The sequence below is a fragment of the Aulonocara stuartgranti genome, assembly GCF_965226115.1.
Source record: "Aulonocara stuartgranti genome assembly, chromosome: 3".
Taxonomy (NCBI): domain Eukaryota; kingdom Metazoa; phylum Chordata; class Actinopteri; order Cichliformes; family Cichlidae; genus Aulonocara; species Aulonocara stuartgranti.
The window spans coordinates 66829662-66855955 of record NC_138941.1 but is presented as its reverse complement, the minus strand read 5'-3'; the positions used below and the strand labels follow the sequence as shown (position 1 = coordinate 66855955).

At 39.4% G+C, this 26294-nt stretch overlaps 1 protein-coding gene and 2 long non-coding RNA genes across 3 annotated transcripts in view; all 3 read right to left on the bottom strand.

Moving 5' to 3' along the window:
* LOC309703184 (low affinity immunoglobulin gamma Fc region receptor II-like) overlaps positions 1-15918 on the bottom strand; it is a gene marked incomplete at both ends in the record, with an annotated part of 38727 nt that extends 22809 nt beyond the window's left edge. The window contains 2 exons of the mRNA XM_082527898.1: positions 13450-13485; positions 15912-15918. Of these exons, the coding sequence (XP_082384024.1) occupies positions 13450-13485; positions 15912-15918 (43 nt within the window). The remainder of the gene's footprint in view (positions 1-13449; positions 13486-15911) is intronic.
* On the bottom strand, positions 726-4975 carry LOC309696751. The gene is made up of 3 exons (XR_014273643.1): positions 4885-4975; positions 3777-3875; positions 726-971 (listed from the first exon to the last, which is right to left on the bottom strand). It is a non-coding gene; the product is annotated as an uncharacterized lncRNA (long non-coding RNA).
* A 1790-nt stretch (positions 15919-17708) lies between the features above and the next one.
* LOC309696814 lies at positions 17709-21603 on the bottom strand. The gene is made up of 3 exons (XR_014273663.1): positions 21503-21603; positions 20479-20577; positions 17709-18060 (listed from the first exon to the last, which is right to left on the bottom strand). It is a non-coding gene; the product is annotated as an uncharacterized lncRNA (long non-coding RNA).
* Between the last annotated feature and the right edge of the window lie 4691 nt (positions 21604-26294).

Below are 26294 nucleotides of genomic sequence, written 5' to 3'. Positions count from 1 at the left end.
CTGTTAAAATTCATTAGGAAAATATATATTTATATAAACAATAGAAAAAGTTAAGTTTAGGTTTACAGGGGAAAAGCATGAGCTAACCCATGACCATGACAATGACACAAGGGAACTCTCACATCTTACAAAGTACACACACATCATGTCACGTGAAATGGAATCAAACCCTGCATGTTGTCATTCATTAAACAAGAAAAAAATCTGCTCCACTGTAACACTGTTAATGTTTTACCACTAGATGGCACCAGACAATATAACCACTAACTTTGTAATCCAAGTTAACATAGTGAAATTGCTTTGTTTCTCTTCCAAGTGTAGTGCTATATTATTATTATTATTATTATTATTATTATTACTATTTAATATGTCAGCTGCTGCGGGCCGGTTTCAGTGACACTTACAACATCAAGGCGAAGTTCTCCATCTGTAATAAAGTTTTTCTGTGAAGTTTACAGCAACTGGAAAATTTCTGCTGCTGTGGTTTCATGCTTGATTTTTTGTGTGTGCTTGTTTTAATATTTTGTTTGTTTTATATATATAGTCGTTCTTTTGTTGTTTTTAGTGTTATGTTTATGGTTTTCTGCTGTGAAATAAAGCATGCGTCAGTTAGCCACAACCGGAAGAAGTCAAATTTTCCATCTGACATCACAGAAAGAGAACAAGTTTATTAATCCTGCAGAGAAACTAAAGTATTTCTATGCAAACATAAACAAGGTGCTTAACTCATATGGTTCATATACAACATAAAAAAAGACATTTAACACTCCACAAGTAAGATCTGAGTTATGACTCATATTCGTTTAAATAAGTGAAAAAATACATAAAACATAAAAATATGTACAACATGTGGATGTTCTCTGATTTGAAGTTCTGAATGGACCAGTTAGAAACCAGCAGCTGGACGTCAGTGGTTGGACTGGTGGACTACTTCAGTGAAGAGTAGACGACGTCTGGTTCTGGTTTAAAGTCTGAACACAAACACACACAGTTCAAACAACAGGAAACATGATTACAAGACTTGTAGTTCAATCAATCCACCTCTCTGCATCACACGGTTCAGATGTTACTGAGAACACCTCAGTGCTTCTGTGCCGCCCACACTTGTTTGTGCTTGTTGAACTTCATAAAACTCAAACGAGGATCCCACAAAACTGAAAAACTTGCATCAGCTGCATTCAAGGAAATTAAAATTCGAATATTTCCTGTTTCCAACTTCTCACAGAAGATTTCTCAGACAGACCAACACGTAAAAACACAAACCTTGACTTATCAATCCTCACCACTAGACATGATTCTCGTAAGTAGGAGCATTCCCACATTTTCCACTAGATATTTCTTCTCTTGGTCAATATTTAGCTATTTGTCTTGTCTGACAACCTCCTCTGTCACAGCATCGTTTATTTCACGTCACTGCTGCAAGATGTAGCTACAAGCAGTGAGGCTTCAGACAGTAAAGGTGAACAGTGATGCACAGTTGTGTTGAAGCTGTGAAGCGAGTGTGGGTGTGTAAAATTTGACCCAGTTTGACCCATGTGTAGTGGAAAAAATAAGCAGCGTAGGAAGACAGGAAGTTACTGGGCTGAAACACATTGTAATTGAATTTATTTGAGTTTGGTTATAATTTGTGTTATGCTTCCTCTCTGTAGGACAGGATAATAGATACGCTTCACATTTAACATAAAACTTATCTGGTTATTTCCTGAGTAGCTGTGCTTGATTCACACTTATAAAAAATCTTTATTTATCTTATACTGAACTCTCTTCAGCCTCTGTCTTCATTCTCTATTTTATTTGACCTTTAATGAAACATTCAGCTGATTGGCTGTCCTTTACGTGGGTGTGGCTTTTCTGCCTGAGATGAGCATATTAAGGATATCTTTATTTATCTCTATGACAGCATATCGATCTAACAAGTGAGGTAGAATAAGTGAATACTGGGGTGAGTTAGAGACAGGTGATCTGCTGTGGTAACCCTTTAATGGAGAAGAAGAAAAAGAAAAATGATGGACTGTGATTCTACAGCAGTCAGAAGGCACCTTCAGTTCTCACTTCTGACTACACAACACCTGTCTCAGCCTCTGCAGAAATAAACACACAAATTACTACACTACACTAACAGCACTGATATAATACTGAAATAAATCTGTGGCAGTTTTTTATTTATTTTTATTTTTGATTATGCAGACATTAACGTATAGCATTTGCACTTAGCAGCAGGTTTTCACAGTTTTCTCCACTTTTTTTCTTTTCTGCTGAGAACAGGAACTGATTGCATAAGACTTGTTTGTATGATGATATTGCACAACCACAGTCATGGCCTTTCAGTGCAGTCTGACACATTTCACCACAGAGCACCAAGAAAACACGCTCTCACAAAATGAACACTGCCATTGGCTAAACCAGATCTGTCTGTGGTGGTTTCTTCAGCTACAGTTTAGAATCAACAACAGGAAGTAGCTGCTGCGGTTAAACATGCAGGACTTGTTTCACTGCATTAAAGGATAATTGTTGTATTTAGTGTGAACATTCACACTGCTAACAGCTTTTGCATATCAAAACCAGACACATTTTGGCTGCTAATGGATTTATTACCCAGTTATTGCATTGCCAAATGCCCAAACACACCAGATCAAATTTGGCCCAAACAAAACCACCAATACCAAAACTCCTCATTTTCATTTATTTACTTTAGGTGGAGTTGGAGCTACCACACCGTCAAATATGCCTGCAAGAGTCAACTCTGTCCCCTGGTCTCAATTTTGGATTGAGATGGGTTGTGTGTTTTAATAAATGTTTTATTAGCTGTTTCTTTACCTTTAACTGATCAAAGGAACTAAAAAAATCAATAATCGGTATGACCAAAGTTATTCTCCATTCTCCATTTCGTTGTGTTTTTCTATTCAGGTATGCTTTTACTGCATCCGCAGTGTGAAATGAAGCTGTTGCCAATTGGATGCTTTCCAGATGGTATTGCATGGTGGATCAAAATCCACTTACTTTTCTGTGTTCATAATTCTTTTGGCGGTCACAGTGCTGATGTCAAGTCTACATAAATGGAGAGAACGGCATCGGGAAGCGGACCCAGTGCAATTAACCATTTTGATCTTTAAGAATGAGCACACCAGATTGGTCAGGATTAAACATGACTGCCTCTGGTACTGTTGGCTACAGAATGCAGGGGAAAATGTGCTATTGTTACCCAAAGACAAAGAGGAACGGGTGAGAGGTAGTGAACGTGGCTCAGTTTGAATACCTGTGCACTACATTGTCAGCTTACAGGCTTATTTTATCTTCTGTATTGTCAGTTTTAACTCCTTCAATATCCACATTTTGTCGACTTTGAAGTAGATCTAAGATTGATGGACTCTGATGCTTAATGAATAAACTGATATATTATTAGAATGTTATCAAACAGTTTATCGGGGGGAAAGTGTGATTTTTAGCTTTTAACCAGCTGTTACTTTTGTTTCGTTAGCTCTTGACTCTCTCCAGAGACAGGAAGGTAAAAAGACTAATCTGATGACAATAATTAATGGAAAGAATATCAGGACCAATTAAGAATTTTTATGCATGCTTCTGACTTCTGTTCAGTACATGAGATGTGAGGTGAGGAGGAAGAAGAAAACATTTCATTAGCATCCTTGACATTTCTTTGCTAAAGAAACAATGCTAAATTGTCTGCTGTCTGTTCTAATGTTAGCATTTAGCTTAAAGCAAAGGACCAGTTGTTGGTTGTAGAAGTGAACTATGATGGAGACAAGACGCAGCTGTACCTCTCATCTTTGAATTGTTTTGCATCTCTTTGATGATGATTTCTGCATAGCTGGTGTCCTCAGATGTCACTGATGAGTACACTGCAGCTGAATCTCTCACTGCACAATAAAAGACACACAGGACCATCAGCTAATAGGAGAGCTGCTCCCACAGATGTTTTTGCTACTATAGAAAACCTTCAGAGAATACATAACATTTCAGTTATAGATAATAAGAGGTGTATTCCAAATTTAAATGGGTTTTAAAATGTTGCCGCCCATCACAAAAAACTGTGAAGTCTGTTAAAAAACAATCTGTAAACAATATTAAGTAAGTTTGTCTAATATGAGGAATTAATTCCTATTTTAAATAAACAGCCCTGTGTTGAAACAGCTGCAGCTGAAGTGTTTCTTTCTATCAGAAACAGGATGCTGGACGACTGCAGAGCTGTTAGCTTCAGTTAACCACAGACTACAAACACAATGAACACAAAGTAACACATAATAATAAAGTTTTAAGACAAAAACTCATATTTTATCAAGATTATTCTTTTCTAGCCTTAAATTGTTGACAAAGAAACAAATCAAATAAAACAACATGTTTGTAAAAGTGTGAATTAATTTAAGTAAAATGTGAAATGCTCGGACATGCAGAGGGGGGATAGTAAATATACTGGACAAAGGATTTTAAAGATGGTGCTGCCTTGCAGGAGTGTTGGTGTGACAGAAGAGGATGTGACAGACGATAGCAGAGTGATTCCAGAGGCAGATCCAGAGTTTTTCCCTGTCAGTCAAATGTTTATCTCAGCTGTCAAAGCTGGGTGAGAAGCATCCAAGTTTATTTCGTCTGGAGGTTTTTGTCACGTTTTTGCCACTGTTATCTGTTGTTTGCACTATTGAAGCTTTCTTTTCTTTTTTTCTTTCTTCTTTCTGCCTGGCAGTTTTTGCAATTACAATCCATGGTGATGTTTTGAAAATTACAATTCAGACGCTGTTAATTTTATATATGTAAGATGTAACAACTTGAAGATGGCAACTTTTGCATGCAATGTAAGCACAAAACAACGTTAATCATAATACATGTGTAAAGAAACCAACACATGTAAAAAATGTTAAGTCTGAGTCTCACCTTCAGGTTTCCTGTTAACACATCATCTCACCAGCAGAACCAGTAACACCAGTAGAACCAAAACACAGACTGATCCAGCACATGACAACACGCATGTTATTAACTCTCTTTAATTTTGTAGGATTGATGTGTTATGAACTGAATTTTTGCAGCAGTTTTCCATTTTCGGTGGGTTTTCTTTTGTTTGTTTGTTTTTTGGCTACAATAAAGAACAACTCCACACAAACAGCTGACAGACCCACAAACTCGTCTGTGTATTATATATTTATGAGCTCGTTTTTTATTTAATGTCAGTAACATGTTTCAATAAGGTTTGGACAACAAAAGATTGAAAAAAGTAAATTCCATAAAGTCATGTGTTGACTTTCAAGCTGTGTTGATATAATGAGTGAATGATTTGATCTTTTCACTGCCTGCTGTGTTTCCTCGACTCCTGAGCAAAGATAAAGAGTCAGTTCAGACCTGCAGTTGGTCCTCGTGGTGTTTTGAACTTGAATTCAGCCTGATTTGTTTTTCATGTCTTCTCCTCCATCATCAGTTATCAGGAGAGCAGACAGTCAAAGTACAAGAATTCAAACAAACACAGAGATTCTACTTACAGAGCAGACACAGCACAGATGTTTCCTTCATCGTCCTTCTCACTCATTTGAGCTTTTTTTCATTTCTCTCACTGACACCAAGCAAAGCCCGCCCTCTTCCTCTGAGCACCAGCTTTCTATTGGTTCAAACACAGAGGTGGGTAATTCACTTGTTCAATTGTTCAATCAAACCAGGGACGCTGCTGTTATGGAGCTGAACTGGAACCAATCAGACACTGAGGCCCTCTGAATACATTTTAATTACAGCTGTGCAGAGACACACTGATGACTGACTGGAACACTATGATTCACATTTTACATTCACACCATCCTCACACATGTTTATATGTGGCCACTAGAGGGAGATGTTGGACTTTAAACACTAACATGGATACAAGAAGATCAACAACGATGTTGTCATAGTTTGATTAAAAGACATTAACATAATAAATATGTCTGTATCTATTGAAAATAAATTTTTTTATCGTAAATGGTCTGTATTTGTACAGCACTTTACATGTTCAGTCATCCACCCATTCACACACTGGTGATGGCAAGCCGCCCTGGGGCGCACTGACAGAGGCGAGGCTGCCGGACACTGGCGCCACCGGGCCCTCTGACCACCACCAGTCGGTGAAGTATCTTGCCCAAGGACACAACGACCGGGTCTGTCCGAGCCGGGGCTTGAACCAGCAACCTTCCGATTACAAGATGAACTGCCAACACTTGAGCCACGATCGCACCTCAGTGTCACTGTGGATAAAGATTCTCTTCATTTACACATATTTTTGAGATGGTAATTAAATAAGTTGTGGAGAGTGTGAGTGTTACAGAACTTTTTGGATTTTCAAATTTATGTGTTCTTCTGAAATTCAGGGAATCCTGTTTTGTGCTCCTCCCTGCTCCCATTTCTAAGGTCATAACATGGAAACTATGTGTTGGCAAATGTTTAGGCAGGTGTTGTTTGTGGTTTGTTGATGTGATTTCAAAAAGTAGTGCACTTTTCACCAGAGAATAATTACACCATGTTTGACGAAACACACAGTCAACAGAAAGATCTCTGACTTTCAGTCACTTGTGATGGAAATGGTTATATTTAGACATGTGCTTCATGCATCTGCTGCAATGACATATGAACAAAGTGCTCAGCAGTGCGCTGGATGCTAGAGGCGTTTTTAAACATAAAGTGATTCCAGGAGGAAATTCCATTTATCCTTTTTCTTCCACTTATTATTGTAGATGGCAAATGCAATACATTTATGGAACTATTCAACTTCTAAAATACTCTCGGTCAATCATATCACATCTTTAAAAGTTACTTGCAGCTCTCTTTATATTACTTTAGCAAATCACAATCTATTTTAAGCCAGTGCTGGTCCAGTTGAAGAAGATGGTGTGAGTTTAAAACATAAGCTTGAATATCAATGTGTGTGAGTGCTGTCCATGGTGCTGATCAACAGCTGGACTATCACAAGCTGAATGGACTCAGGCCCAGACTCTCTTGAGTAATACAGTGGGTTTATTTACAAGTTTGTGGTGCAACAATAGCCCAACACAGTAGTGATAAACCCCATTTCCTGCTCCACATTGCCATTAAGTAATTTGGAGAGTGATTTATTATTTGCAGAGCTAAAATTCAATGTATTCAGAAAAAGTACACCAAATAAGAAACAATTAGTCTTTGTATCACAAGACAGAATCATGACCTGAAACTACAATGGAGCTCTGATAATCTACATATAGTTATAGACATGCGATATTTATTTGGTGGAAGCCCCTTACTGCCTTCATAACTTTGTTAGACACCCCTGCTGCCACTCTGGGAACCATTATTTTGGTAAAAAGCAGTTAAACACAAATGACCTCGGGAGTCAATTGAAAGATATCACACTGTCAAAGTATTGTCATGTGAAAAGCAGCTGCTTTGCTTGGAGCTGGAATGTAAATGTGTCTTTCTCTCTATCAATATCATAGATAATTGTGATATTTGGCTCGAACTCTATTGTATTGCTCAGTGTTACCAGTAGACGGCAGCAGACTTTATATGTGACTCATTTCCTTTTGAACCACACGAGGAAAATAAGTGAGAGCAAAGATTTATTATTCACACGCAGAAATTAAGTAGTAGCTGAGGGAACAAGAACAAGGTGTTTGAGTCATACTTCAATATAAACAGTGAAGCTCTGGCCATGAAACACATTAACATATTTATATTCTTTGTCACTGCAGCAAAATACACATTTAAATTTTCAACTAAACATATATCCTCATATGGTTTTTGAAGTTTTGAATCATTTTAGTTTATATCAGTGAAAAATTAATGTGTGGATGTCTTCTGGTCTCAGGTGCTGGGGGCCAGTTAGAGACCAGCAGCTGGACGTCCGTGGTTGGACTTCACTGAAGAGTAGATGGTCTCTGGCTCTGGTTTAAAGTCTGAACACAAACACACACATTTCAAACAACAGGAAACATCATTACAAACTTCATAGTTCTTGGTGACTTTGTTGAAAGATTTAGTCACATTTCTAAATGTCCTGTGATAAACTGGTGTAGCCGACCTCTCACCATTAACAGCTCCAGCTCCCATGTGAAACAGTGAAGCAGTAACAGTGAGCAGTGGTGCAGCACCTGTGTGAAGCGAGGTGCTTCACAGCCGTGTCAGAGTGAGCAACTAACATTTTAAGCAAGTGTGAGGGTGAAAGTGGGCTCACATGTGAGTTTATTTAGTGTGACCTTTGTATGACATATTAAAAATAGTAGCTTTTAAGTCTTAAGTCGCACAGATATCATGACACATTTGATTTAATTAACCTTGTAGCCTGTACACTGGTGTAAAATAAGTCTCTTTAGGACATGGCTGTCTGAGTTAATGAACAAGTGGTGAAAATATAACTTTGATTTATGTGTTATTAATTAATACATTTAATGATTTTAAAGGACTTTTTATTTGTTTGTATATATTATTTAACAGGCTGATTTTCTATACATTTTAATATGATTTAAATTTCAGAAAATGTTCAGTCGTTGTGTTAAAGAGTTGTCTGGGTCAGCTCTTTAGACCTGTTTTAATTTAACTGCCAAGCAAGTGTGCCTAATATTAATGTTGGTGTTTGGCCTCTGCAAACATTAGAACTGTTTTTGGTATGTACTTTTCATAGAACCAAAACTGGGGTATCAAGCTTTAGACACAGCATAGACCAGTTAGACCACAGCTAAAAAGACTGTGTGAAGATTGACCTATGTATGTAACGTTTGTAAATAGCTGTAGCTTTTCATGGTCTTTCTTTTTCCATTTCTCAATGCTTTTGCTGAGAAACAAGAAATGACGAGCTGATGATGACCAACCAGAGAGCTGGCACCTTTTTCAGTGCAGGCTGAGACTTGACCACAGCACAAGTTCTCAAAATATAAACAGTGTCATTGCCCACACCAGCACAGAGAAGTGTCAATCAGCTTCAAACTAAACTACAGGAAGTAGCTGCTGTGGTGTTAGAACTCTTTTTATGCCCTTCATATTAACAACACTTTCACCCTGATAACAAACTGTGTGCACTGAAGCCACAGAGCAGTATAACTGAATTTAATTGAATTCAGATTTGTTTATATAGCGGCCGCTCACAAAAACATGAATACACTGATGCAGACCTCTGGATGAGTCAGTGTTATTTGTTAAGGTCCAGCGCGGCCCAAAGAAAATTGCAGATGTTTCATATTTGTACTCCCTCCAAGAGGAAGCGCAAACACTGGGATCTCATTAAAGTAGACAGTCGAGTCTGATGATGCTTGCTTGGAGTAAAAGGGGAGGGGCAACGGTTATTGTGGTGATGATAAATGGTAAATGATTCTTATATAGAGCTTTTCTACACCGAGCACTCAAAGCACTTTACACAACTTGCCTCATTCACCCATTCACACAAACACTTTTTCCTTATGATGTTTCTATTTGTGTGCTTCTATCTAACATTCATGCACATTCATACTCCAGTGGATGCATCAGAGAGCAACTTGGGGTTATTATCTTGCCCAAAGTTATTTGGCATCCAGACTGGGGATCCAGTCCTTCCACCCGACCTTCTGATTAGTGGGCGACCTCCTCTACCATCCCAGTCTTAAAGTGTGGTCAGTCTTATCAATGAGATCTCTGAAGTTGTTTGGTCAAAATATTTGTGGAATTTGTTTTATATTAAATGATCATATTAAAACAATGAGTTTATGAAGGCAAGTTTTTAACCTATAATCATATTATTGAATCTATATTTGAGGATTTTTGAGGGGTTTTATCAAGGAAAATGGTTTCATAGTTTTGAATATGCAAGTTTTGTTTATGCACACTTTGTTGTTCAGGGAAACTCAGTGATGAGGATCAACGGTCAAAAGACGTAAATCCCTGCCTGTACATGTTATAGATTGAGTCTAATGTATATCAAAGTTTGTATGACTAAACTTCAGGTCTGCATTTTACACAGATGACCATCAAATCCTGATCAGAGGCTATGTGATTGGTGGTCATTTTAGCTACAGCTTTAGAATTTTTACTCTCTCTACTTGGGGCTTTGTATCTAACGTAGCCATTAGCATATGACCTTAAATCAAGGTCAAGGTCAAGCTTATTTATATAGCACATTTCCAAAAGCTCACGCTGCACAAAGTGCTGTGCAAACTAAAATGCAACTAAAAAAGTAAAATGTGCAACAATGTTGCAATTAAATATAAAAAAGAAGACAATAAAACAATAAGACAATAGAAAGAACTAAAACAACAATGTGTGGGTTACCTCGTGCTGAAATCCAAGAAATGTGCAGATCTAATATTTAGAGGCAGACTATTACAGAGTGTGGGACCTGCCACACAGAAGGCTCTGTTTAGACCATGGAATAGATAACATAAGTTTGGAACTGGACCGCACGGTTCTCTCTGGAGCATAAATAAATAGGAGCTCGAATAGGGAGGAGGGGCCTCAGCCTTTTAGATCAAAATCAAGGTGGGCCTGCAACTGTATATAGATCACTTTCTCCAGAACTCTTGAAAGAAAATGGGAGCGTTCCATCCATCTACATTTTTACATGCTCCACAGTGTCCTCAAATAACTTTATTTTTAATAAGCCATAAAATGTCTGTGCACAGAATCAAAAGCTCAAACTTTTCTGAAGTATGAGATAAAGCATTTCATTAAAAAAACAACAACAACAACATCTGTACAACCATTAAAGAATCCTGTAACAAAACCACCCAGAATTACCTCGAGTTCGATTGGTTGATATTTGGATGTCACCATACGTGATGTCATCGTCTACAGGTTCATCTTCATCTGGTGAAATGATCCAAATTCAACAGCAACATGTTTTACTTAAAAACTCTAAAGTTAGGATTTTAATATAAAAAATGATATACAAAGAAATATTCGTAGATTTGTACTATGTTGAGTTACTTCCATGGGGATCAAGCATCAATGCAAAACCATCAAATCACTATTGATGTAAAGACTATAACATGTAGATTAACATGAACTTCAAATCTAAAATCAAAAAGTCTGAGTCAGTCTCACCTTCAGGTTTCCTGTGAACACATCGTCTCACCAGCAGAACCAGTAACACCAGTAGAACCACAACACAGGAGGATCCAACACATGACAACAGAGAGAGAAGAGGAAGAGAGAGTGGGGGAGGAAGAGCGATGGAGGTGAAAGCTGGAGGAGAGGTGGATGTAGGTGGAGGTGTGGATGTAGGTGGAGGTGTGGTGGTGTGTTCCCCTAAAATAAAGCAAACACAGTCATTAAGTTGTCGTCACATTGTGAATGTTGAATCTGCAGAAACACAGACAGGTGAGTGTGTCACCTGTGACAGTGATCCAGCTGGATGGAGACTCTCCATGACCGCTGATGTCACACTTGTAGAGGCCTTCATCAGACCTGGAAACATGCTGGATGGTCATGTGACCTGTAGGCTGCTTCCTGATGAGGGAGCCATCTTTATAGAAAGCAGCTGGGAGGTTGGAGGGAGCGGTCTTTGTTTTACAGAGCAGAGTGACGTCATCTCCCTCCATCACAGGGAGGACAGGACTCTGCAGGATCACTGATCCACCTCAACACAGAGACAAACTACAGCATTTCATCCATTTACACACAGCTTCATCAACACTAACTCCACACACTCAGCTTACCAGTGACTGTCAGGTTAACCATGTTACTGATGGGACCCTCTCTGGACTCACACCAGTAAACGCCACTGTCTCGTTCAACGATGTAACTGATGTCACAGGATAAATTAGTGGATGTTCCCCATCCATCTCCACAGTGACTGTTATTTCCTTTGCTTGTGTTTCTCCTCAGAGTCCATCCAGCAGAGCTGTCGTCCTCCTCACAGCTCAGAGACACAAAGTCTCCTTCAAAGAACTGAGAGCTGCTGGGACTCACAGTCAGACGAGCTGTGAGGGTTAAAATGAAAAATATTTAATTTGTTATATCAAATATTTTTGTTAAAACTTTTATAATTCTGTGATTAATGCTTAATTGAATCAGTTTTATATTTGAGATCAGGCTGCAGACGTGGACGCGCCAAAAAGAAAACAGTGAAAGTACACCCTGAAGGAAGTCGATGAGAAAAAAGAACTCCACCCATACTGAGCTCCTAGAGGAAAACAAATTGAGAACAGAAAAAGATCTCGGCACAGAAAGGCAAATGAATCTTCATCTTTTAACACCATAGAATCACAGAGAGTCTAAACACAGTCCCGTTATTAAGGAGAAGAATTTGTTGTTAGAGCCTTCTGGCAGCAACATGGGAGAAATTGTGGTTGTTTGGGTTTAGTGCAAACAACCTGCATTACATTTTTACAGCTGATCTCATGTCTGTCACTGGTCACCAGGTCTGTAAATTTCCAGTTGAAGAGTCGTGTTATTCCTTGGTTTCATGTGTCATTGTGGGTCTCTTGGTTTTGGTTTCTGTAGCATTCCGAGCTTTTACTGAGTCCGAGTTCTGAGGCTGTGGCTCCATGTTTGCCATGTGTGTATATTGTTGTTTGAGTTCTTGTGCCGTGTTTCCCCTCGTCTTTTGTGCTGTTATGTTTATCTGTGTTCCCCACCCAGCTCCTCTGTGCACTTCCTGTTTTACTGTGAAAGTATTAATAGTCAGTGTGCTCAGTTTTGCATCCTCCCTTTCTCCTCATGTGTAATTATCCTCAGCCGTGTCTCCCAGCTGTTGCCTCTTTGCCCTGTTAACCTTCTGTATTTATTGTCTGTGCTTGCTTCTGTTCATTGTTACATCATTAACTTCCATGCCCTCAGACCTGCCTGTGTGCTTTAGCTCTAGTTCAGTTTCTAGCCCTCCTAGTTTTGTTCTGTTTTTGACTTATGCCTGCAATAATGCAGTGGACCTTGAGTTTAAGTTCTGCCTCTACGAGTCTGCATATTGGGTCCTTTTCCTGCCTGCATACAGACATGACAGTCGTGAGCTTCTCCAAGATCTTTCCATTTTATGTTCCATAAGCACCGTCTACGTGCTCATGGCCCTTCCCATCGCTTCAATCATAGCGGCTAGCCTTGTGGAGTTTTGAACAGCCATAAGAGCTTTCTTTAATATCAGTAAGTCAGGGCCGAGCCAGCTCCGATCAGCAAGAACCCTGTTATCACGGTTCAGAATAAGTGTAGATCTTCTATATCCTAAATTGACAGTCCCACCAGGCACACACCAGTGCTGCCACCCGTCCATCGTGTATCCGGCAGAAAACATCCCACCAGGACAACTGGGCTCTCCCAAACTCAGGCTTGTCATCCATAAAAAGGTGTCAATCGCGTTCAGAGACCAGTTGATATAATCCATATTTTTTAGGGTTTAGAGAACAAGAGAGAGACTCTCTGAGGGTTAGAGTAGACAAGACAAGGACATGAGTAGCGCAAACAGGGAAGATAAGATGAGCGGGAGGGAGAAAAGATGCAACTGAATCTGTCAAGAGCCTAGAGTTTCATGTGTGACAGAAGAAGGTTACTGACCTTGGTTTGTTGTGCAGCTCAGCAGTGAGATCAGAACTAAAGAGAAATGACACTCAGGTTGATTTGAGGTGAACATAATGTAGCCAATCTATCATATATTTATACTGATGTAGACCGGGGCAGAAAATCAAAATTCCCTAGGGTCAATAATGAGACCGATATATGAACTACTTATAGCCCCGGGCACAACCCATATATTCTGCAGCTGTTCCTGACATCTTCTGTTCTGAGTTCTGGTTACTTGACTTTATAGAAATACTACACACCATGAACACAATGAATACACAGTATTTAAACTTGAATGTGTCTGTTAACTGATATTACAATATAAATATTATTATAAGTATTGTACAGTGTAGCAGCAAATTTAAATGCAACTTTAAATGTAACTTTATAACATTTATAGAGTTGGTTATGTGCCCCTTTGGTAGTTACGTGTTTTGATATTTACATGTTATGTTTACATATGCATGTTCAAAGCAGTAATAAGTATGTGTTATATCTACCTAGTTGTTTTCCCTGCATTGATCTGAGTATAGCTTCTGAGAGGCCAGTCGAGTATTCATGAGGGTGGTAAACAGGAAGTGTTGGGTTGTTGTTGCTGTGTGCTGAGAGCAATGAGGCTTCTAAAAAAGTTATCCGTCTCCATCTTGCTGTTTCTAATCATTCAGAGTGATTCCAAACCACATAGCAAACCCTCACGTTACAGGTAATATACAAAATTAAAGTCCACTTCTCTCTTGTTGATCAACTGAAATTTTCCCACTTATTTTAAGCTGAGAAAACAATATAACAGAAAAGGAGCTGGAGATCATTATGACCCAAAACCTTATGGTTGCTTCGCTCCATCTGGAGTAAACAAAATAAAACAGGGTGGTCAAAGGAGCTTGCAAAGAAGATTCTTCAGTTCAACTGAAGAAGCTTCTCGGATGAGAGGTGAAACGTCTTCAAGCAACTTAAAGAAGTCCAGACGCTTTTCTTTGCAAGCTCTTTTGACTACGATGACCTGGATGACTGAGAACCTTCACAGACATAAAACAGGGTGGTACTTTGGAAAGTCTGGTGTCAGGTAGAGGGGACTCCAGTAATCTGGCCCAGGCCATTCAGGCCAAGAAATGTCCTGAGAGCAACTATCTTGAAGCTAGTGTAGGTACTAGCTGTTCAAAGTCTGCCAAATAGCCACTCACTTTATCAACAAGCAGCAAACTTCAGTGCAGCAGCGTTCAGGTCGACATTCGCTGCTTTGCAGTGTCTAATAGTTCAGCTACAGGAGTCCACTCTCTTTTGCGTAAGCTCCTCTGATTGTCTCCCTTTGACTGCTCTGACACAAAAACTTCTAAACTTGTGTCTAGTTCACTTCTACTGGGACGAAACTGCAATTAACATGTTTATTTTTAGCACCTTTATTTTTTTTAACAAAATAAATAATAAAGTTAAATAAATACACTCTTATATGCTTGATATTTTAACCATGAACTTAAAATGTCATCACACAACAAAGCATGTTATTAACTCTCTTTAATTTTGTAGGATTGATGTGTTATGAACTGAATTTTTGTAGCAGTTTTCCATTTTCGGTGGGTTTTCTTTTGTTTGTTTGTTTTTTGGCTACAATAAAGAACAACTCCACACAAACAGCTGACAGACCCACAAACTCGTCTGTGTATTATAGATTTATGAGCTCGTTTTTTATTTAATGTCAGTAACATGTTTCAATAAGGTTTGGACAACAAAAGATTGAAAAAAGTAAATTCCATAAAGTCATGTGTTGACTTTCAAGCTGTGTTGATATAATGAGTGAATGATTTGATCTTTTCACTGCCTGCTGTGTTTACTCGACTCCTGAGCAAAGATAAAGAGTCAGTTCAGACCTGCAGTTGGTCCTCATGGTGTTTGAACTTGAATTCAGCCTGATTTGTTTTTCATGTCTTCTCCTCCATCATCAGTTATCAGGAGAGCAGACAGTCAAAGTACAAGAATTCAAACAAACACAGAGATTCTACTTACAGAGCAGACACAGCACAGATGTTTCCTTCATCGTCCTTCTCACTCATTTGAGCTTCTTTTCATTTCTGTCACTGACACCAAGTAAAGCCCGCCCTCTTCCTCTGAGCACCAGCTTTCTATTGGTCCAAATAGAGTTAGAGGTTAGTGTGTGTGTGTGTGTGTGTGTGTGTGTGTGTGTGTGTGTGTGTGTGTGTGTGTGTGTGGACGTCCCCCTCAGTGAGAGAGGCAGATATGAGCTGAAACACAGGAATCAAACCAGGGACGCTGCTGTTATGGAGCTGAACTGGAACCATTCAGACACTGAGGCCCTCTGAACACATTTTAATTACAGCTGTGCAGAGACACACTGATGACTGACTGGAACACTGTGATTCACATTTTACATGAACACCATCCTCACACATGTTTATACGTGGCCACTAGAGGGAGATGTTGGACTTTAAATGCAAACTAACCAGTCATGTTAGATGGTCACTGTGTTGATATGTAGATGTTAATGTAATGATAAGGTTTACCAGCAGGGGGCACTGTATTTAAGAAAGCTCATGAATACCTCCAGGGGAGCACATAAAAGAAGACTGGTCTGTGGTGTGACATAAGAATGGTGTTAATAAAATGTTTGGGGCAGTAGCTCGCAAAGCAGAAGTGGATGCTGTGTTATTTTGAACAAACGCTACGAAGGCAACACATGGTACCAGGAGTAAATGTGAAAGAGTGGAAGCGTTCAAAGTTCTGTTTGAGACGGAAGGTTTGAAGCCACCGGAAGGACTGAAACTGGTGGGGAAAGTGAACAGCAACTGTCAGTGTTTTAAGCAGCAGTTTGAGCTGTATATGGCTGCCATGGGACTGGACTCCAAACCCGATGCCAGGAAAATTGCATTGCTGCTCACGGTACCTGGTCCTCAAGCCATTGAAGTCTTCAACACGTTTGAGTTTGAGGAACTTGGTGACACATTCACATTTTACATTAACACCATCCTCACACATGGTTTATATATGTGGCCACTAGAGGGAGATGTTGGACTTTACATACTAACATGGATACAAGAAGATCATCAGTGATGCTGTCATAGTTGGATTAAAAGACATTAACATAATAACTTTTTATTAAGTATAAACACACTGTATTGAATGAAAAAGTTGTGTTTGATGTCACTGTTGATAAAGATTCCCTTCATTTAAATATGTGTGTATAAGATGGCATATACAATCCAATCATCCAGCCATCCATTTTTCAGGGTCGTGGGGGGTGGAGCCTATCCCAACTGTCTTAGGACGAGAGGGAGGGTACACCCTGGACAGGTCTCCAGTCTGTTCCAGGGCTCAAATACAATCTATTTACAGAAACATTTAAGTTGTAAAATACTCTTTGCTAATCATATTACATATTTAAAGGTTACTTGCTTTATGTTACTTTGGCAATTCACAATCTATGTTAAGCCAGTGCTGGTCTGGTTGAAGAAGATGGTGTGAGTTTAAAACATAAGCTTGAATATCAATGTGTGTGAGTGCTGTCCATGGTGCTGATCAACAGCTGGAATATCACAGGCTGAATGGACTCAGGCCCAGACTCGCTATGTTTTTTTTTTTCATTAAAACATATTTACTGAACACTTCTAAGTGTGCTATATACTGAACTTATGGACTAGCACTGTGCTATCACTCTAGTATCAATCTAAGATCAATAGCAGCGTTGGCATCAATCATTTCTGCTGTAACTCACTGAGGTGTAGCAGGAGGGTCTCTGAGCTGGTTCAGGAGATGAGTCTGTCCAGTCTGAGTCACATGTTCATCAGTTTGTAGTTCATCTCTAAACACTTCAGCTCTTTATGTTAAAACTCTGAGTGTTACACTGCAAATGTTTCCCAGGTGGAGTAACAATAAATGAACACTCAGTAAGGTTAACAAAATAAAATTATTTTATATTCATTATTATCAAAGACTTTTCAAGATGTTCTGTTTTTATTTGACCAGTTTAAATAATAAATTTTTAAAAAGCCATGTCAGCAGCTGCCTGCTGGTTTCAGTGTCACTTACTGTAAAACATCAAAGTAAAATCTCTCTGTCTGAGATGAAGCTTTGCTGCATTATTTAAAGCCGTTGAATAGTTTCTGCTGCTGTGGTTTAATGCTTGTTTTCTTTTCTGCAATGAAAAGATATGTGGGTCGGTTAGCCACGACCAAGTCAGATTTTCCATCAGACATCTCGGTGAAACCCACAGAACCACACGAGGAAAATAAGTGAGAGCAAAGGTTTATTGTTCACGCAGAGAAATTAAATAGTTGCTGAGGGAACAAGAACAAGGTGCTTGAATCATACTTAAAATATAAAGAGTGAACCTACTGTGTCCATGAAACACATTAACATATTTATACTGTTTTTCACTGCAGCAAAATACATTTAAAACTTACTTAGATAAAATCCTCATATGGTATTTGAATTTTTGAATCATTTTAATCTAAATCCATGGAAAATCAATATATGGATGTGCTTTGGTCTGAGGTGCTGGGATGAACCAGTTAGAGACCAGCAGGAGGACAGCAGTGGTTGGACTGGTGGATTACTTCAGTAAAGAGTAGATGGCGTCTGGCTCTGGTTTAAAGTCTGAACACAAACAACAACAGGAAAAATGATTACAAGCTTTCTAGTTCTTGGCGACTTTGTTGAAAGATTTAGTCACATTTCTAACTGTCCTGTGATAAACTGGTGTAGCCGACCTCTCACCATGAGCACCTAAATAAGCTCCAGCTCCCATGTGAAACAGTGAAGCAGTAACAGTGAGCAGTGGTGCAGCACCTGTGTGAAGCGAGGTGCTTCACAGCCGTGTCAGAGTGAGCAACTAACAGGCTCACAACATTTTGAACAAGTATGAGAGTGAAAGTGGGCTCACATGTGAGTTTATTTAGTGTGACGTTTACGTGATATATTTAAAATACTAGATTTAAGTCTTAAGTCACATTGATATTTGATTTGATTAACATTGTAGCCTGTACACTGGTCTAAAATTGGTCTCTTTAGGACATGACTAACGGAGTTAATGAACTGGTGAAAATATAACTTTGACTTATGTAATACTAATTACAAAGGCTTTTTATTTTTTTGTGTATATTATTAAACAGGATTTATTTTCTATATTTTAATATGAGTGAAATTTCAGGAAATGTTTAGTTCCTGAGTTGTCTGGGTCAATCTTTAAAAGTGTGCCTAATATTAAAGTCAGTATTTGACATTAGAACGTTTTGGCATCTACTTTACATCAAACCCAAAACCCCACCTAGTTTGATCAAAACTGGGGTATCAAGCTTTAGACACAGTACAGAGCAGTTAGAGCGCAGCTAAACGGACTGTGTGAAGATTAACACATGTATCTAACTTTTGTAAATAGCTGAAGCTTTTCATGGTCTTTGCATTTCTCAACACTTCTGCTGAGATACAACAGCTACCCTAACTAGTTGAAGGTGCACGACCACAGATCTGACACCTTTTTCAGTGCAAACTGACGCTTCACCACAGGGCAAGTTCTCACGATATGAACTCTGTGCTTGGCCAAACCAGAACAGAGAAGTGTCATCAGCTTCAGACTACAGGAAGGAGCTGCTGTGGTTTTACATGCAGAATTTTTTAAGTAGTTAAAAAGATTCATCGTATAACAGTTGTCTCTGTTTAAACTTCATATTAACATTCACTCTTCTAAGAAATGGTGTGCGCCATTAAGATAACAGTGTAATTGAATTCTATTCAGTTGACTTTTATTTTTATACTGCCAAATCACAACAAGTTGCCTCAGTGAGCTTTATATTCTAAAATAAGGACCCTACAATAATACATAGAAAAAACACAGAAATCAAATGACTCGATTTGACAAACACTTGGTGACAGCGGGAAGGACAAACTCCCTTTTAACAGGAAGAAACCTCCAGCAGAGCCAGGCTCAGGGAGGGGCGGGGCCATCTGCTGAGTGGACAGTGTGAGATGTAGTCTCGCCACAGACTGTCTCAGTCTAAAGAAACATCATGGAAAACATTATCTGTTGTACCAGGTGTGTGTGTGTGTGTTTTCAGTAGCTCACTGACTGGTTTGTGACAAAGGTGGAGTCAAAATGATTGAACTGTTTTAAAGATGAGTCAGAGCCCTGAACTGTGTGTGTGTGTTTTTGCTCAGAGACTAATTAATTGTCATGATAGTCAGTGTTATCAATGAGATAAGCTGTTATGTCTCAATATTTGTGGAATTTGTTTTACATTAAAATATCTTATTAAAGTAACCTGTGCATGAAGGAAAGTCCTTAACCTACTACTATATTATTTAATGTAAATATGAGGACGGGGATTCTGGGTAAAAAAAAAAAAGACAAAAGGAGCAAAATATAAAGGTCAAGGTGTTGAGACCCGCACAAACAATTAACCAGTGAACAGTTTAGGAGCTTTGGGCAGGTTTCACAGTTTTGAATATGCAGGTTGTTACTGTACGCTTTGTTGTTCAGGAAAACTCAGCGATGATGATCCGTATTTATTGAATATTATTAGTTTATGTTGCAAAGACAAAAATCTCTGATTGTATATTACTGATTCAGTCTAACATATATCAATGTTAGCATTACTAAACCTCAGGTCTCCATCTTACACAGCTGACCACCAAATCCTGACTAAAAGGTGCTTAGTGGTAATTTTAGCAACAGCTTTTTACAGTATCTACTTGGGGCTTTGTATCTAATGTCCCCAGAAGCTTACAACCTTCAGTCACTCCTTCTCCTTTAATACCATGTTACACATCTCTCTAAATCCTGTTTGATTTTTGTTTGCATTGTTTTGTATTGTTATATCAACCTGAGAAATATTAGAAAACTGAAGTCTGAAGTTTTTAAACAGAAGCATTGGATGCTCGTTCATGTATCAACAGCTGTAATTCTTGGATTTCTCCACACAGTAAATCTGTCCTGAACCACCTGCAGGTTATTTAAAATGCTGTCAGACAGACAAACTCATATCACCGCAGACAGGAGACCAATAAGAGCAGCTGTACCTCTCATCTGTGATCTGGTTTTCGTGTCTTTGATGATGATTCGACCATAACTGATGTCTTCTGTTCTCACTGCAGAGTAGATTACTGCTGGATCACTGTCTGCACAACAAAACACACAAATTGTTGGAATCACATAAATATGAAGCAGTAAAGTCATTTAAACTTTGAGTAAAGCTACATATGTTAAACTGAGTTAAGCTAATTATAAAAGGAAATTATGAATAAAACTATAGTAAGTTTACTTAATGTGAATATGAATTATTTATTTCTAGCGCCTGATAGAGAAACACCTGCAGGTGACTTTAAAAACAATCATAAACAGGAAACTGTACGACTGCAGAGGTGTTAGCTTGTGTTAACCACAGACAACAAACACAGAGGGCAGCATGTAAAGAGCAATGCTCAATGAGCACAGAGTGAAATTTTACAGACTTAAAATGACTGAGTTATTAAATTTGGAGAGAGGAAACAAAACAAAAGAAAAAAAGTTAAAGCCGTGACATACAAAGATGAACTCTGGCGAAATTACTACAGAGTTAAACTTTAGCATCAATTTAATAGAACGTTTATTTTTCTATTACAATTCACAGTTGTACTTTCTTCACCTGCTTCATAATATCCTCATAGAAATCTTTTCATGAGACATAAAATCTCTATGAATATAATCAGAACTTAAAAGTATTTTATAAAATTGGAGCTGAATAAACACAAATAAATAACCAACAAAGGACCTCAAATTACCGTTGTTTTGTTTTTTTGGATGTTGATGAGTTGATATTTTGACATCACTGTACAAGATGTCATCTGTGAGGCCATTTTCCACAGCTTCATCTAGTGAAATTATTAAAATTAAGAAAGTATTTACAATCACAACAATTTACAGTGAAGAGTCCAAATAAAAACAAAAAATAAACAGTTTTACATTTTTAATGTGAAATTAAAATTTTAAAAATCAATAATAAACATAAATAGTATAACACATGGATTTACATAACCACATATAATTGAAAAGTCTGAGTCTCACCTTCAGGTTTCCTGTGAACACATCGTCTCACCAGCAGAACCAGCAACACCAGTAGAACCACAACACAGACTGATCCAACAGATGGCAACACATAGAGAACAGGAGGAGAGGTGGATGTAGGTGGAGGTGTGGTGGTGTCTTCCCCTAAAATAAAGCAAACACAGTCATTAAGTTGTCGTCACATTGTGAATGTTGAAAGCTGCAGAAACACAGACAGGTGAGTGTGTCACCTGTGACAGTGATCCAGCTGGATGGAGACTCTCCATGACCGCTGATGTCACACTTGTAGAGGCCTTCATCAGACCTGGAAACATGCTGGATGGTCATGTGACCTGTAGTCATGTTCCTGATGAGGGAGCCATCTTTATAGAAAGCAGCTGGGAGGTTGGAGGGAGTGGTCTTTGTTTTACAGAGCAGAGTGACGTCATCTCCCTCCATCACAGGGAGGACAGGACTCTGCAGGATCACTGATCCACCTCAACACAGAGACAAACTACAGCATTTCATCCATTTACACACAGCTTCATCAACACTAACTCCACACACTCAGCTTACCAGTGACTGTCAGGTTAACCATGTTACTGATGGGACCCTCTCTGGACTCACACCAGTAAACTCCACTGTCATGAGGTACTGTTAAACTGATCTTACACGTAGAACCATTTACTTCTCCCCACCCATCTCCACACTGAGTCCTCTGTCGTGTGCTTGTGTTTCTCCTCAGAGTCCATCCAGCAGAGCTGTCGTCCTCCTCACAGCTCAGAGACACAAAGTCTTCCTTAAAGAACTGAGAGCTGCTGGGACTCACAGTCAGACGAGCTGTGAGGGTTAAAATGAAAGAATTATGATCTGTTAGACTTTAGATTCTGAAACATGAACCCAATCAGGTCATATCAGTGAGCATTTCTCAGGTTTAAACTGTGACAGAAGAAGGTTACTGACCTTGGTTTGTTGTGCAGCTCAGCAGTGAGATCAGAACTAAAGAGAAATGACACTCAGGTTGATTTGAGGTGAACATAAAGAACAACTCCACACAAACAGTTGACAAACACACAAACTCATCTCTCTGATATATCTGCTCATTTTCTCTTTGATTCCAGCAACATGTTTCAATAAAGTTTGGACAAGAAAACACTGAAAATCTATCAATTTTCATAATCGCTTGTTCAAATTTGTTAATACCATCAACGTATTCATACATTTTGGACTTTTCATGATCCTCTACTCCAGCTTTTATACAAAAAACAACATTTAAATTAATCATTATGTGCAGTGACTAAAGATTGAGTGTAGACAGTGATCACTACTTTTAAATAACACAGTAAATTCATGTGTCCACTGTGCAGCTGTGTTGATATAATGAGTGAATGATTTGATCTTTTCACTGCCTGCTGTGTTTCCTCGACTCCTGAGCAAAGATAAAGAGTCAGTTCAGACCTGCAGTTGGTCCTCGTGGTGTTTGAACTTGAATTCAGCCTGATTTGTTTTTCATGTCTTCTCCTCCATCATCAGTTATCAGGAGAGCAGACAGTCAAAGTACAAGAATTCAAACAAACACAGAGATTCTACTTACAGAGCAGACACAGCACAGATGTTTCCTTCATCGTCCTTCTCACTCATTTGAGCTTTTTTTCATTTCTGTCACTGACACCAAGTAAAGCCCGCCCTCTTCCTCTGAGCACCAGCTTTCTATTGGTTCAAATGCAGTGAGTGGGAAAATAACTTTTTCGATTTGCTTGGAGAAAAGGTTAGCTACTTGTCACTTACCAACACACTGCATGTCCTGATTTTTTTTTTCAATGTTTCTCTTTTTTTGCCTACTGAACTTTGAATTATTTCAAAGAAAAAGACCAGTAAAATCCTAAAATTGTGGAAATATATTATCATTACTTGTTATGAACTGAATATCTATCCACCCTGCCCCTGACACTCAAATTTTCTCTGGTCTCATTGAGCTGTAGTTTGGTTCATCAACAAATCTACAGGGTTGGCCATTTATATGGATACACTGTAATAACATGGGAATGGTTGGTGATATCAGAATCAGAATCAGAATCGTGTTCATTGGCCAAGTATATGTGCAGACACATACAAGGAATTTGGTTCCAGTAGATGGAGGCTCTCAAGCACAGCAATGTAAATCACACACACACACACACACACACACACACACACACACACACACACACACACACACACACACACATATCAAAGTCCTGTTTGTGGCACATTAGTATATGTGAGGGGGCAAACTCCTCAAGATGGGTGGTGACCATGGTGGCCATTTAGAAGTCGGCCATCTTGGACACAACTTTTGTTTTTTCAATAGGAAGAGGGCCATATGACACATCAAACGTATTGGTAATGTCACAAGAAAAAAAATGGTTATTATACATACATATACATACATACACTCAACAAAAATATAAACGCAACACCTTTGTTACTGCTCCCATTCCCCATGGGATGGACGTAGAGACCTAAAATTAATTCCAGATACACAATATAACCATCCCTCCCAAACAGTGGTCACAAATCAGTCCAAATGTGTGGTAGTGGGCACATCTGCCATATTGAGATAATCCATCCCACCTCACAGGTGTGCCACATCAGGATGCTGATCTGACATCATGAGTAGTGCACAGGTGTACCTCAGACTGCCCACAACAAAAGGCCACCCTGGAATGTGCAGTTTTTTGCGCTATTGGGGGTCTGGGGACCCAGAACCGGTCAGTATCTGGTGTGACCACCATTTGCCTCATGCAGTGCAACACATCGTCGCATGGAGTCTATCAGATTGTCAATTGTGGCCTGTGGAATGTTGGTCCACTCCACTTCAATGGCTGTGCGAGGTTGTTGGATATTCGTGGGAACTGGTACATGCTGTCGTATACGCCGGTCAAGCACATCCCGAACATGCTCAATGGGTGACATGTCCGGTGAGTATGCTGGCCATGCAAGAACTGGGACATTCTCAGCTGCCATCTGCCCTGAACAATGTGAACCATGATTCATCCGTGAAGCGCACACCTCTCCAACGTGCCAGACGCCATCGAATGTGAGCATTTGCCCACACAAGTCTGTTACGGCGACGAGCTGGAGTCAGGTCAAGACCCCGATGAGGACGACGGGCATGCAGTTGAGCGTCCCTGAGACGGTTTCTGACAGTTTTTCCAGAAATTGTTTGGTTGTGGAAACCAATTGTTCCAGCAGCTGTCTGGGTGGCTGGTCTCAGACGATCTTGGAGGTGAACCTGCTGGATGTGGAGGTCCTGGGCTGGTGTGGTTACACGAGGTCTGCGGTTGTGAGGCCGGTTGGATGTGCTGCCATATTCTCTGAAACGGCTTATGGTTGAGAAATGAACATTCAATGCACGGGCGACAGATCTGGTTGACATTCCTGCTGTCAGCATGCCAATTGCACGCTCCGTCATTGCTTGTGGCATCTGTGGCATTTTGCTGTGAGACAAAACTGCACATTCCAGGGTGGCCTTTTGTTGTGGGCAGTCTGAGATACACCTGTGCACTACTCATGATGTCAGATCAGCATCCTGATGTGGCACACCTGTGAGGTGGGATGGATTATCTCAATATGGCAGATGTGCCCACTACCACACATTTGGACTGATTTGTGACCACTGTTTGGGAGGGATGGTTATATTGTGTATCTGGAATGAATTTTAGGTCTCTACGTCCATCCCATGGGGAATGGGAGCAGTAACAAAGGTGTTGCGTTTATATTTTTGTTGAGTGTATATATATATATATATATATATATATATATATATATATATATATATATATATATAAAGAGTAATATTTAAAAGTTTTTAGCCCCGCTCGTCCGCCATTGCCGCGTTTGAGTTTTGGATGAAATGCATTCTGGGATATTTAGCTGTACCAAGTCCACACAAGTCATGACCGATGCATGCTTGATAAAACGGGCGGAGCGAGAACACATCCTGGACTTTTTCGCGTTCTCGGCTTGATGCGTACTTTGAATTGGAACAGTACTTGGTCTCCGACTGATGACGTATCACGAGTACACGAGAACGCAAGTACACACAAGTACTCATATTGGCTGTATCCCAATTCAGGGTCTGCAGCCTTATTAAAGGCCGCATTTTAAGGCCGATTACGTCACAGCGGCGAGACGAAGGCTGTCCCAATTCGAAGGCTGCTCGAAATGCGGCCCTCAAATGTGTCCTTCATTTTACTGAATTTTAAGGACGTGGCGGTGTAGACTTCGTGGCCCAACATATCCCAGAATGCATAGCGCGGCGGTGGGTGTGGATAATTTTGCCGAAAAAAACGGTGGATGAGGGTCGCCCGAAGAGTAAACTTTAAGTAAGTACTGAATATGATGTCACTTATTTATGTGCAAATGTTTAATAACGAAGATCATTAAAACATTACTGTTGGCCACATGTCGGCAAAGTTATGTGACATTAGTGACGTTTGTACTAACTTGGTTTTAAAGCCTTTACTTTAAAATATACACCGTTCAATAGCTGACCTTAATCTTACAGAGAATGATCAAAGCTCATGTAGAAACAAACAAACTAATGAACAAATGATTTTCTCCTTCATTTCTGTCAAACAAAGCTGTATGAAACGTTTCTAGCTGTTAGTATCATGGTTGCTAGGCAACCTGGGCAGAGGCTAGACCGTTCCATTTCACAAGCCTCGCACTTCCGGCCTTAGTGGTCTTTAAGTACGCGGCCCTTGAGGATCGTTGAGACTGCGTACTTTAAGGCTGCAGACCCTGAATTGGGATACAGCCATTGAGAAAA